At 44.2% G+C, this 14866-nt stretch overlaps 1 protein-coding gene across 1 annotated transcript in view; it reads left to right on the plus strand.

Moving 5' to 3' along the window:
• Positions 1-14866, plus strand: part of NOL10 (nucleolar protein 10) — a 110712-nt gene that overhangs the window by 27815 nt on the left and 68031 nt on the right. Inside the window, exons 8-12 of the mRNA XM_038743452.1 lie at positions 1533-1593; positions 2883-2968; positions 8838-8916; positions 10946-11095; positions 13203-13269. Coding sequence (XP_038599380.1) covers positions 1533-1593; positions 2883-2968; positions 8838-8916; positions 10946-11095; positions 13203-13269 — 443 coding nt within the window. The remainder of the gene's footprint in view (positions 1-1532; positions 1594-2882; positions 2969-8837; positions 8917-10945; positions 11096-13202; positions 13270-14866) is intronic.

Here is a 14866-nt window from a genome sequence, read left to right on the forward strand (position 1 = left end):
ACTTGAGAAAGGGGTTGGCGTCAAGAGAGCCAAGATGGAGGTACACTGAGCAAACTGGCGCTCGAGGAGCGAAGGATGGGGACTGGGCTGTAGGAGATCACTGAGGTGAGGTGCGATGGGGAGAGCTGATTGAGGGATGTAAAGCCGATGGTAAGGAGTTTCTGTATAATGAGGAGATGGATGGGCAACCGCTGGAGGTTCTTGAGTGGGAGACATTGACTGAACGGTTTTTTAGGAAATGATCATGGCAGCAGAGCAAAGTTTGGATTAGGGTGGGTAGAGCAGGTGTCGTGAGGAGGAAAGGAAGTGCTCGGCTCAGCATAGGAACAGTTTAGATGAGAGGAAAAGATGAACGTTAGGGATGTTGTGAAGGTTGAACGGCCAGGATTTGGTGACTGATTGATTACGTGGGCTGAATGAGGGACAGGAGTCAAGGAGAATACGAAAGGTACGGGCTTGTGAGATAGGGAAGATTGCCTACAGTGAGAGAGAAAATGGGGGAAGGAGGGATTTTGCCTGCAAAGATGAGGAATTCTGTTTAGGACCTGTTAAACATGAGGTGTCAGTGGGAATTCAGGGGGAGCTTTTTTGACAGCAGGAGTAAATGTAAGACTGCAGAGAAAGAGTGGGGTCAGGGCTGGAGTTGAGGAGTGAGAGGAAGTGCATAGTAGAAGGGTCATTGGGAGCATCCAAATTAGTATTTATAACTTTGTCTGTATCCAGCATCGTGTAGTGAATAGAGCCTGCTAGTCAGAAGGTCATGAGTTCTAATCCCAGCTCCACCTCCTGTCACTCCTCTGTGCCTTTTAAGAACAGTGCCAGCGCTTAGAACAGTGCTTTGCACATAGTAAGCGCTTAATAAATGCCATTATTATTATTATTTTATGTAAAATGGGAATTGAGACTGAGCCCCACATGGGACAGAGGCTGTTTCCAACTAGATTTGCTCATATCCACCCCAGTGCTTAATACAGTGTCTGGCACATAGTATGTGCCTAACAAATACCATCATGATTATTATTATTACTGTAAGCACGCTGTGGGAAAGGAACATGTACGCTAACGCTCTTGTATTGTACTGCGTAGTACAGTGTGCTGCACACAGTAAGTGCTCAAATAATGCCACTGATTGACTACGAAGGTAGGAATATAACAGTGGATGAGAAAATGAAAAAACTATTATGGCCTCTGTTATATTTTCTTCATCCTTGGAGATAAACTATTGCCATAGGGTTTTTGAAACAGGACAGAATGCTGTTTTTCTAGGATCATTAGGTGTGGTGGGACTGTAAAGCAGGATACAGTTTTACTGGTTTTGTCGTATTAGTTACGTTAGTGTTTACCAGATAGTCTATACTACCATTACATGAAGGGAAACCACTAGAAACTCAGAACAAGAATCCATTTATATGACCATGATCAAAGCACATAACTTTTTTGTAATTTACTTTTGCCATCTATAAATTGAAGGATAATTTCCCTATCCATGATCCGGGAGGTTTTATTAACCTTGTTCTATTTTACCATTTCAGGGAGAACATTGTTTGTGACATAAATTCCACGCATGGCTTATTTGCTACTGGAACAATAGAGGTAAATGTTTAAAGTACCTTTAAACTTTGCTTTATTTTTTGTTCACAGCATTTCTCTGCTCTACACACTTCAAAAGCAAAGTGTGTCGTAGGTGTTTGTCAGTAATTGCTTTTCTTACCTGTCAGATTTGTGTTGTGAAGTGAAATCCGTAAAGTTAGATCAGAAATATCAGTAGAGGAAAATTTGAAGCCTCTGCCATGAGGCATCTTTTAAAAGAAGATGATGAGAAGCAGTGTGGCTCAGTGGAAAGAGCCCGGGCTTGGGCGTTAGAGGTCGTGGGTTCTAATCCTGGCTCTGCTGCTTGCCGGCTGTGTGATTCTGGGCAAGTCACTTCACTTCTCTGTGCCTCACTTACCTCACCTGTAAAATGGGGATGAAGACTGTGAGCCCCACGTGGGACAACCTGATTCCCTTGTATCCCCCCAGCACTTAGAACAGTGCTTGGCACATAGTAAGCGCTTAACAAATGTGGGACAACCTGATCACCTTGAATCCTCCCCAGCGTTTAGAACAGTGCTTTGCACATAGTAAGCGCTTAATAAATGCCATCATCATTATTATTATTATCTTGGTTAAGTGTCAAACTCTTGATTTTTATCTCAATCTGTAATTTCAACCCATGTCTGCTTTTTCAGAAACTTGGAATCTGTATTTTCCTTTTCCATAGCTTTGCTTCCTAACGTTTCTTTATTTGGTGGTCAGAAGGTTTGGGTATACCATTGATATAAAGCTTATAGTGTGTCAAAAGCAGGGGAAGCACTGTGGCCTAATGGATGGAACACGGGCCTGGGAGACAGAAGACCTGGGTTCTAGTCTGCTGTGTGGCCTTGGGCAAGTCACCTAACTTCTCTGTGCCCCAGTTACCCCATCTGTACAATGAGGATTAAATCCTACTCCCTCATACTTAGATTGCGAGTCCCATGTGGGACAGGGACTGCGTGCAAACTAATTATTTTGTGTCTACCCCAGTGCTTAGTACGTGCTTGGAACAGGGCAAGCACTTATCAAGTACCATTTAAAAAGAAAAAAAGTGAACAAACCAAAAAAAAACAACCCCAAAACCTTCTTCAACTTGAAGTGTGGCATGCTGTGTCCTACAAATTACCTAATTTGCCGCAGTTTACGAAACACATTTTGGGGGCGCGCGGGCCAAATGCATCAGTCGTGAGTGTTGTCATAGGAATACCAAAATAATTTAAGTCCAGTGAAGTAGGTGAGCTTTTAAAAATTGCCCTTTTCACTCATTTGCAGCTTCAGCCGGGTCACTAATAAATGTCTCTCCTTTCTAGGGGAGGGTGGAATGTTGGGATCCAAGAACCAGAAATAGAGTTGGCGTCTTGGACTGTGCTTTAAGCAGCGTCACCGCAAATACAGAGTAAGTAAGAAGAGATTCATCTTCTGGCAACCGTAGCCACAACCGGTTTTCACTTCCAGCAGAGTTTGAGGAAAACAAAAAGTTTGTGTCAGTAAAGGTAAACCACAGTTTACCAGGGCAACATCCCGTTTATTAGGCTTCTGTTGCTGGAGTTGTTGACGTTAACCTTTTCACTTTTATTTCTTTGGCATGGATTTCGTAATGTACAGGGAAAATCGTATTGAGCATGCCCTCTGCTAATCTTTTCGTTGTAGGGCTTCAGTTATCGCTTTATCTTCCTCCCACCATTCCTTTCCAGACTCCACAAATGAGTTGTTTGCACCCACTGCCTCCTTCCTCTCCTCCCGTTCTCTCCGTGATCCCTTGCAAATTAGCTTCTGCCCCCTCCATTCCATGGAAACTGCCCTCTGCAAGGTAACAGCCACGTCTTAGCTGCCTTCAACACTGTGGACCACCCTCTTCTCCTAACTTTTGGCCTAGTGGAAAGAGCACGATCCTGGGAGTCAGAGGACCGGTCTTCTAAACCTGGCTCTGCGCTTGTTTGTTGTGTCTCTGGTCAAGTCACTTCACTTCCCTGTGCTTCAGTTACTTCATTTGTTAAAATGGGGATTAAGACAATGAACACCATGTGGGACATGAACTGTGTCCAGCCTGCTTTTCCTGTGTCTACCCCAGCATTTAGTACAGTGCCTGGCATATATATCAAGCGTTGAACAGATACCGATAAACAGCAGCAACAAAAAACCACCACACCCTTGGCTTCATTGACCTTGTCCTCTCCAGACTGTAAGCTCGTTGTGGGTAGGGAATGTGTCTGCTTGTTGTTAGATTGTACTCTCCCAAGCGCTCAGTATACAGTAAGTGCGTGCTCAGTAAATATGACTGAGTGGTTCTCCTATTTCTCTGGCTGCTCCTCTGCTTCCCACCTGCTCTCTGTGGGAGATCACCGAGGCTCGGTTCTGATTGCATTTATTGAGCTTTTACTGTGTGCTACGCTTAGAGCTTGGGTGAGTACAATAAAATAGAGTTGGTAGAAGCGTGCCCTGCCCACAAGGATCCCCCTTCTATTCTCCATCTATACCTACTCCTTTGGAGAACTTATTTGCTCCCATGGCTTTAACAACCACCCATACCTTAGAGAAGCAGCGTGGCTCAGTGGAAAGAACATAGGCTTTGGAGTCAGAGGTCATGGGTTCAAATCCAGGCTCCGCCACTTGTCAGCTGCGTGACTTTGGGCAAGTCACTTAACTTCTCTGGGCCTCAGTGGCCTCATCTGTAAAATGGGGATGAAGACTGTGAGCCCCCCCCGTGGGACATCCCGATCACCTTGTAACCTCCCCAAGCGCTTAGAACAGTGCTTTGCACATAGTAAGCACTTAATAAATGCCATTATTATTATTATTATTACATGGATGACTCTCAAATCTACCTTTTCTGGCACAGAACTCTCTCTTTCTCTGTAGTCTCGTATTTTCTCCTGCCTTCAGGACATGTCTACTTGAATGTTCTGCTGAAACCTCAAACTAAACATGCCCAAAACAGGATACCTCACCACCCCACCCAAACCCTCTCCTTCCTGCAACTTCCCCATCACGGTACACAGCCCCACCATCCAATCCCGGTCTCATTTGCCCCGTACCTTTGCAGTATTCTCAACACGTCTCTCTCATTCACCCCGCGTTTTCAGTCTCACTCAATCTTGTCAGTTGCACCTTCACAGAAACTCTAGAATCCACCCCTTCCTCTCCATCTACCACACTGGTCCTAGCACGTCCCACGTCCCACTTTGACTACTGCTAACAAATACCATCATTATTATTTATTACTGCGTCAGCCTTCTTGCTGACTTTGCTCCCTCTGGTCTCTCCCCATTGCAGCCCGTTCTTCATTCTGCTTCCTGAATTATCTTTCTAAAACCTTTCTGTGCACATCTCCCCATTTTCCTCAAAAGCCTCCAACTGTTGCCAGTCCATCTCCGCATCAAAAAGAAACTCCTTGCCATTGGCTTTGAGGTAATAGTAATAACAATTATAGTGGTATTTGTTAAGCGCGTTCTGTGAAACAGGCACTGTATTAAGCACTGGAGTAGATACAAGCAAGCCGGGTTGGACACAGTCTCTGTCACACGTGGGGCTCACAGTCTTAATACCCATTTTATAGATGAGGTAACTGAGACGCAGAGAAGTTAAGCGACTTGCCCAAGGTCACACAGCTAAGTGGCACTTGATTGACTCTTCCCCTCCTATTAATCAATGGCATTTATTGGGTGTTTGCTGTGTGCAGAACATTGAACTAAGCGCTTGGGAGAGTAAAGTATGACAGAGGTGGTAGACATATTCCCTTCCCTCAAGGAGCTTTAAGTCTAAAGGTGGAAACAGGCATTAATAATAATAATGATGATGGCATTTGTTAAGCGCTTACTATGTGCAATGCACTGTTCTAAGCACTGGGGGGGATGCAGGTGATCAAGTTGTCCCACGTGGGGCTCACAGTCTTAATCCCCATTTTACAGATGAGGTAACTGAGGCTCAGAGAAGTTAAGTGACTTGCCCAAGGTCACAGCAGACATGTGGCGGAGCTGGGATTCGAACCCATGACCTCTGACTCCAAAGCCCGTGCTCTTTCCACTGAGCCACGCTGCTTCTCTATATTAATATAATACTAATATATTTATTAATATTTGTTAATATAAATAAATACGTCATGGATATGTAAGTGCCGTGGAACTAAGGGTGGGTGAATATTAACAGCCAGAGCGCATCCTTGGCACTTCAACTCCTCAACACATGGTATTCAGATGTATGCTTTTTTATATTTATCTCTACATTCACTTATGTTTTTCACTTTCGCCCTCATGCGTTTGGACTGCTAATACTTAGTACTTTCAACATCTTTCACTATTTGTAAATAACTTTTTACCTGTTTCCCTCATGAGAGTATAAACTTGGTCAGAGAAGTGTACTTTAATCCCACCGTACTCTCCCAAGCTCTGTTCCTTTCCAGTTACATTTCTTCCCCTGTTCCCTGGCAAAAGGCAGTATGGTATTGTTAGTATTGTTTGTTTTCACATGCATTCTGTAATGAGGGCATTAGAGTTTGGTCACAGTTTTCTCTTAAAATGAGGTTGAAGTTCTGATCCTGTATTATATTTGCTGTGTGGCTTCAAATTCATTCTTTCAATCGTATTTATTGAGCGCTTACTATGTGCAGAACACTGTACTAAGCGCTTGGGAAGTACAAGTTGGCAACGTATAGAGACGGTCCCTGATGACTGGCTCCTTTGAAATCTGGAGATAGCTGCTATTGTGTCCAAACTTCTTGAGGAGTTGTTTGTCCCCGCTGTTTCCACTTCCCATTCTCCAGTTCTCTCCTTGTCTTATGCTTTCGGGTAGTTTCTGACCCATAGCAACTCCACAGACATGCCTCTCTCAGAATGCCTTGCAGATTGCGATCTGCAATTGCTCTGGTAGTGTATCCATACAGTTTTCTTGGTAAAAATACAAAAGTGGTCTTCTTCCGTGCAATAAACTTGAGTCTCTGCCCTTGACTCTCTCCTATGCCGCGCTGTCCAGCACAGGCGAATTTTGACTTGTATCATGTTGCCTTCCACTCGCTAGCCACTGCCCAAGCTAGGAATGGAGTGGGGATGCCTCTGTTTGACTCTCCTTCCTGTAACCGAGACTGGTAGAGTATTGGACACTCACCGGGTGCGATCCTGAGAGGGCTTTTCTTTCCTAGATCCTCTCCAATCTGGCTTCTGCCCCCTTCACTCCACAGAAACAACCCTCTCTAAGGTAGCCAGTGACCTTCTTCTCTCCAAATCTGGCAGCCTTTACGCCGTCCTAATCCTCCTATACTTCTCAGCCACTTTTGAGACTGTTGACCACTCCTTCTCCTTGAAACTTTATCCAACCTTGAATTCACTGACACTGTCGTCTCTGTTCTCCTATCTCTTTATCCGTTCCTTCTCAGTCTCTTTTGCTTGCTTCTCATCTTCCTCCCACCTTCTGACAGTAGCGGGGGGTCCCTCAAGACTCAGTTCTAGGTCCCACTACACTCCCACGGTTTCAATTACCACGTTTATTCAGATGATTTCCAATCTACATCTCCAGCGCTGACCTCGCCTTCCCTGCAATCTCACATTTCCTCCTGCGTCCGACACACATCTACTTGGTTGTCCCGCTGACACCTCAAGTTAAACGTGTCCAAAATTGAACTCCTTATCGTCCCAGCCAAATCCTGTCCTCCCCCTCTTTTTCCTATCATTCAATCTTCAATATCATTCAATATTTATTGAGCACCTACTGTGTGCAGAGCACTAAACTAAGCGCTTAATGTAGTCAACACCACTATCCTGCTTCATAAGTCCATAACCTCGGCGTTGTCGTCGACTTAGCTCTCATTCCACCCCCATTTAATAATAATAATCATAATGATAATCATAATGTTGGTATTTGTTAAGCACTTACTGCGTGCCAAGAGCTGTTCTAAGCGCTGGGGTAGATACAAGGTCATCAGATTATCCCACGTGGGGCTCACAGTCTTCATCCTCATTTTACAGATGAGGGAACTGAGGCCCAGAGCAGTTAAAGTGACTTGCCCAAGGTCAAGATTAGAACCCACGACCTGTGGCTCCGGCCTGGGATCTTCTCACTGAGCCACGCTGCATTTTCAGTCTGTCACCAGATCCTGTCAGTTCTCCCTTCACATCGTTGCTAAATTCTGCCCTCTCCATCCAAACTCCTGCCATTCTGATCCAAGCACTTATCCTATCCTGCCTTGACAACGCCATCTGCCTCCTCGCTGACCTTCCGGCATCCTGTCTCTCGCCACTCCAATCCATACTTCACTCTGCCACGCAGATCATTTGTCAACAAAAACGTTTCAGTCCACATCTCCCCACTCCTCAGGAACCTTCAGTGGCTGGCTGGCTGTCCATCTCTGCATGAAACAGAAACTCCTTACCATCAACTTGAAAGCACTAAATCATCTTGCCCCATCCTAATGCACCTCACTCATCTACTACAACTGAGCCTGCATGCTCACCGATCTATCCCCAGCTTTGTTACTGTACCACTGTCTCCCTGCCAAACCCTTTCTCACACGCTCCCGCTAGCCTGCAACTCCCTGCCCCTCCATATACATCAGACCTCCATCCTCTCCGCCTCCAAAGCATTATTAACACATCTTTTCCCAGAGACCTTCCCCAATTAGACCATCCTTTCCCTGGCTCACTCACCCTCCTGTGTCATCTGTGCGCTTGGATCTATGACCTTTCAACATATGATTTTTGTCCCACTCCCAAACCCACAGCACTTATGTACATATCTGTAAATTATATATTATGAATTCTTTATTCACATCAATGTCTGTCTCCCCCTCTAGACTGTAAGCGTGTTGTGGGCAGGGAATGTGTCTGGTAATTCTGTTGAGAAGCAGCGTGGTTCAGTGGAAAGAGCCCGGGCTTGGGAGTCTGGGTTCGAGTCCCGGCTCTGCCACATGTCTGCTGTGTGACCTTGGGCAACTCACTTAACTTCTCTGAGCCTCAGTTACCTCATCTGTGAAATGGGGATTGAGATTGTGAGCCTCATTTGGGACAACCTGATCACCTTGTATTCCCCCAGTGCTTAGAACAGTGCTGTTAAGCACATAGTAAGCGCTTAACAAATGCCATCATTATTATTATTATTATTATTACTACTGTCCCGAGCACTTACTACAGTGCTCTGCACATAGTAAGTGCTCAATTCATTCATAATTATTGAGCGCTTACAGTGGGCAAAACACTGTACTAAGTGCTCAGTAAATATTGATTGATTAGGTAAGGTGCATGGTCTTTCAGATAGAACATTTACATTATCTCTTTCAGAATAGAGACTTTACCAACGATCTCAGCCCTGAAATTTAATGGAGCTTTGAATATGGCAGTTGGGACATCTACGGGACAGGTAATCGTGCTGTCAATTCATTCATTCATTGTCATATTTATTGAGCGCTTACTGTGTGCAGAGCACTGTACTAAGTGCTTGTACTAAGCGCTCTCAGTCAATTGACTGAGAGCCGGAATCACTTCTACCCCAAAATGAGTGTCGTCACTGGGTGCTTTGGGTGGAATGCTATTTAGGGAGGGCTCTTTCGACAGCTCACAACTATCTGGGTAAAATGCAGTGTACAGTTGATGCAGTACTCAACTGAAGAAACAGTTGTGTGCGTACATACAGCGGAAGGTCAAGGCACATGTACCGTTGCCCGAGTTTCTCTAAACACAAGGTTCGTCAAGAACACAATTCCTGCGTTGTAGAACGACTTTAAGAGGAAAGGAAAGGTGTACGGCCTAGTTATTTTCAAGAGTGCCTTGATGAGTGACTGAGGGTGACCTTGGATGTTGTCACTCCTTAGTAACTTTTAGATGGCAGAAAGGAGAAGAGCCTTGTTTGGATAGTTTAATTTTGGGGTAAGCAGTGACTACTAACTTAACCTTACCTGGTCTGATCCGTGAGGATTGTGGAGAATGGCATGTTGCTCCCCTCCTCCAAAATATCCAGTGGTTGCCTATCAAACTTCGCATGAAGCAAAAACTCCTCACTCTTGGCTTCAGAGCTCTCCATCCCCTTGCCCCCTCCTACCTCACCTCCCTTCTCTCCTTCTCCAGCCCAGCCCGCAACCTCCACTCCTGCTGCTAACCTCCTCGCTGGGCCTTGTTCTCGCCTGTCTCACCATCGACCCCCAGCCCACGTCCTTCCCCTGGCCTGGAATGCCCCCCCTCCAAACATCCGCCAAACTAGCTCTCTTCCTCCCTTCAAAGCCCTACTGAGAGCTCACCTCCTCCAGGAGGCCTTCCCAGACTGAGCCCCCCCTTATCCTCTGCTTCTCCTCCCCTCTCCATCACCCCCTCTGCCCTACCCCCTTCCCATCCCTACAACACATGTGTATATTGTACATGTTCATTACTCTATTTTATTAATGGTGTGCACATAGCTATAATTCTATTTATTGTGATGGTATTGACACCTGCCTACTTGTTTTGTTTTGTTCCCTGTCTCCCCCTTCTGCACTGTGAGCCCATTGTTGGGTAGGGACTGTCTCTATCTGTTGCCAAATTGTACTTCCCAAGTGCTTAATACAGTGCTAGGCACACAATAAGTGCTCAATAAATACGATTGAATGAATGAATGAGAAACCATAGAAGGGCCAGGGAAGAATGACAAAGATGATTAAGGGCTGAAAGATATTCGAGTTTATAATCCTTTAGATTATGGCCAGGGAGTAGGTTTTCTCCTTATATCACACTCTCCTCAGTGCTTAGTACAGCGCTCGGCACATAGTAAACACTTAAAGTACTATAAATTGAATGATTTGGCGTCAAGGGAAAAAGGCGGAGGTGATTTCTGTCCTGAAGAATGTGAAGTAGCAGAGTGCTGACCAGTTCTTCTCCAGTCTCTTGAGGACTGAAAATAGGTTTAGGGAAATTGGAGAGATTTTGACTGGACAAAAGAAAAACTTTTGAACTATCAGTTTAATAAAACGATGGACTGGTAAAGAAGTAGTGAATTGGGTCTCCATTTCTGGTGGCTTTTTAAGAAGAGCATAAACTTCTGTCCTGAAGAGTTTAGTTATTCCTCTTCTTGCTATAAAGTTTGGTGATTTCTAATTCTAGGTAAATTATGTCTTGGCCTACAATTATTTTTCCATCTTCCAAAAGGAAAAAAAAACAACAAAAACTTCTGAATAGCAGGATTAATCCCAACATTCATTCAAAGTAGGTTAATGAACAATATATAATTCACTTTTATTTCAGTGAAAAGAGAGAAAAACTGTGTTCATTGAATAAAATGAAAAAATTTTGTAATTGAATTAAAATAATAAAAAGCAGTTTGTTTTTCAGAATGTTAAATTGTTTTCACTTCCATTTCTTGTTTCAAAATAACTCCTTAATTTTTTTTAGCACTAGATACTTAAAAAAACCTTTTCTTGCAGGTTTTGTTATATGATCTCCGCTCTAGTAAACCACTAATAGTTAAGGACCACCAGTATGACTTGCCTATCAAGTCAGTCCAGTTCCAGGATTCTTTGGATTTGGTTTTGTCTGCCGATGCCCGAATTATCAAAATGTGGAACAAGGACACAGTAAGTATTATGTTGAATTGACATAGGTTGCCATGATTATGTCTCATTTGGCTTTGGGGTAAATTCTTGAGATATTTTGAATATTGGTTCGATGAAGTACTAAACAATCCTGAAAATATTGTACATATGAAGTAGAATATGTGTGTATGTACTATATGAAGTGTAGTCACTACTTGCCTCCTAGGTGATTTTCGGGTGTTCAGATTATGAATGCATTTTTAATTAGAAATTGAGTGGGGAAATTAGACAGTTGTTGATTTGAAACTTAATGAGCACCAGCAGTTTGGAGGTATTTCCGTGTCCTTTGAATATCCTTTGAATGGGAGAAGCCAGCTATAATCCTAAACTCTTTTTTTTTATGTGCTTATTATGTGCTCTGCAATGTACTAAGCATTTCCCCACACAGCTTTTCTAAACCTTCTCTTTATTGTGAACCTACATGCGTTTAAACGGAAGACTCTTTACTCAACAACCCCATTCTATCCCTACACAATTTAAAGATTGTAGGGGTTTTCTTCCTTTGAAGAGTAAGGACTGAAGTTATGTCTGGCCAGCTAAAAGGCAGACCCTAGGTAATACCAGCAGTCACCTTAGCACTGACCTGGGAACAGATGATTATTCAAGTAATATTTGGCCACCCAAAAGAGCACCTCATTAAATTCGGTCATATTTATTGTGTGCAGAGCACTGTACTAATTTGATACTAGGAAGCAACTAACAAGGCTCCCTGAAGAACAGTCCCTGCCTAAGCAATGTAATCTCCTTTTATAGATTGTCAGACCACATAAACAAGAAAAAACAGTACTGCCGTCTCCATCCCTGACAATCTTTAAGAAAAATATGGCAACACTCTGTCCTGGAGGATTTAGTCCAAGGGTTTAAACCTTGCTAAGAACCTGGAGTACTGTCTTAATGTTTCTCCTGAATAATACACACACACACACACACTCTCTGTCTGTCTCTGTTTCTCTCCCTCTCTCTCCCTCTCCCTCCCTATACCACTGTCATTGCCAGCTCCCCGGCGTTCGTGCAACCTGGGACATTTCTTGCTGCCCTCGTTACAAGCGAATCAGGTTGGACACAGTTCATAGCCCACATGGGGCTTACAGTAGTATTCCCCGTTTTACAGATGAGGTAACCGATGCTCAGAGACCTGAAGTGACTTGCTCAAGGTTACCCAGCAGACAAGTGGCCGAACTGCGACTAGAACCCCGGTTCTTCCAACTCCCATGCCCTTGCTCTATCCACTAGGCCACTCTGCTTCTCATCATCAATCGTATTTATTGAGCACGTACTGTGTGCAGAGCACTGTACTAAGCACTCGTTCGTTGGTTGCTGCCGTCCACCCTTTCCTGGCTCCCCCAGAGTTCTCGCGTCCACATAGAGCCCTGTAAGGAGCAGCTCAGCAGTATTAGCTGTTACTGCTGCTCTTACAGTGGTCACGCTCCCTTCAGTACTGTGAAGTGCTGCTAAACTGTAAGCTCCTTGAGGGCAGGGAGTTTGCCTACCAATTCAGCCGTACTGTGCTCTCGCAAATGCTTAGCATATTTCTCTGCACGGATTAAGCACTCGGTAAATACTATCAATTGATGGAAATGGCCCCACGTGTAGCTGGGAGGAAAACTCTGGTTTAATGACCTGCCCCGTGTTTCAGATGAGTCCTCCTGGCTCTGTGTTGTATGAACACGTGCACATGTCAAAGCGAAGAGAGTAAGCAGCATGTCTGTCATGGTGATAGCAGGGCTGTCGAGCTCGGTTTCCTCAATGCTCAGGCATGAAGCTGCTCAGATCTTTCATTTGTTTTTTGAAGTTTAGCCCTATCTTGGTAGAGTTTTGGTTTCTTTTCGATTCTGCTGCTCTGCTAACAGCTAGCAGGGTAGGCTAAGCAGTTTGGAATTTTTCACCTGCTCTTTCGTCCCAGACTCAGTCCAGACAGCTTGGCTGCAAATTCCAGCCTTTCCTATGGATCCCTTCCAGCTCTCATATATCCCTTGACATATTAGTGGTTGGTTGGACTCATCCCTGAAAAGAATGTTCCCTAGAGCTGCGGTGTTCGTTATAATGAAGCAAAGGCATTTCTCCAGTTTCTTTTCTGTTACTCTTTCAGGGGAAAATATTTACCTCTATGGAGCCGGAACATGATATTAATGATGTGTGTCTGTATCCTAATTCAGGTATGTGGAACATATCAAATACTCATTTAGTTGAAAAGTGTAGGCCATTTTTTTACAGAGCCATGAGCTCTTCTGATCTCAACAGCGAGACGGGGTTTGTCTGCAACTGGCCAGGACTTGGTTGTCGTAATTATGGTATTTGGTAGGTGCATTCTGTGTGCCAAACACTATACTAAGCCTTGGGGTAGTTACAAGGTAATCAGGTTGGACACAGTCCCTGTCCCACATGGGGTTCACTGTCTTAATCCCCATTTTACAGATGAGGTAATTGAGGCACAGAGAAGTGAAATGACTTGCCCAGGGTCACCCAGCAGACAAGTGGTAGAACAGAGATTAGAATCCAGGTTCTTCTGACTCCCAGTCTTGTGCTGTATCCCCTAGGTTACGCTGCTTCACCATCTTAATAATAATAATAATAATAGTGGCATTTATTAAGCGCTTACTATGTGCAAAGCACTGTTTAAGCGCTGGGGAGGTTACAAGGAGATCAGGTTGTCCCATGGGGGGCTCACAGTCTTAATCCCCATTTTACAGGTGAGGGAACTGAGGCACAGAGAAGTCAAGTAACTTGCCCAAAGTCACACAGCTGACACTTGGCAGCTCTTGGATTCGCACCCATGACCCCTGACTCCAAAGCCCGTGCTCTTTCCACTGAGCAACGCTGCTTCTCTAATACCATCTCCTAACTCAGCTGGATAAATTTCCAAGCACACCCCATTGGGCTCAAATGAAAGTGGAGCTAAAAACTGAGTCTTCGTCAGCTTGCTGGTGGGTTTGCAGCCTTCAATGCCTCTGTCTCATTATCTGACCCTCAGGCATTTGCTTAAGTGAAAGGCACTTTGTAAATAAGTAAATCAAATATTTGAACAGGAATGCAGTGTGTTCCATATTTTCATTTTGCTGAAGAAATGTCTGGAGATGTACATCTATGGCCGTTCATACCTAACAGCATTTATTTAATTTCATCCCTTGTTAACTTAAAAAAATTATGTCAAGAAAATATCAGCGTGCATATCCTGTATATGATAATAATAATATTTATTCTATAGATAGCTTTTCATCTTCAAAGTAGTTTGCAGAAATTAATTAAAACGGCAGACTTAGAGAAACCAAGGAAATAGTTTCTTGTGGTGTATAAACACAAGTGGACGTGACCTTTAACTGTTTCTTTGTGGTTTGGCCCTTAGCTTCACTGATGCACGAGCTGGGAGAATCCTCGCTCTCATTACATAATGCTCTCCCCCAGCCCCCGCCCTCACATGCTTTGCCCTTTCCCTCATTTTGTTCCCAGTCGGTTTGAGCAAAGCAAATATTTTAACTTCTGCGTTAGCAACATTTTCAAGTTTGCTGTGGCGTCCTGAGAGGGAACGTGGGAGGTCGAAGTTTGTCCCAGACTGGCTGCGGTTGTAGTAGGAGGTGTGATTCATGCTCTGCTTGTACTGCTTCTCCATTCATTCATTCAGTTGTATTTATTGAGCGCTTACTAAGCGCTTGGGAAGTACAAGTTGGCAACATATAGAGACAGTCCCTACCCAACAACGGGCTCACAGTCCGGCGTCCTAGGGTGCTCTTAGCATTGCTCGGATTGGTCTTTCTC

This window comes from Tachyglossus aculeatus, chromosome 1 (assembly GCF_015852505.1).
Source record: "Tachyglossus aculeatus isolate mTacAcu1 chromosome 1, mTacAcu1.pri, whole genome shotgun sequence".
Classification (NCBI taxonomy): Eukaryota; Metazoa; Chordata; class Mammalia; order Monotremata; family Tachyglossidae; genus Tachyglossus; species Tachyglossus aculeatus.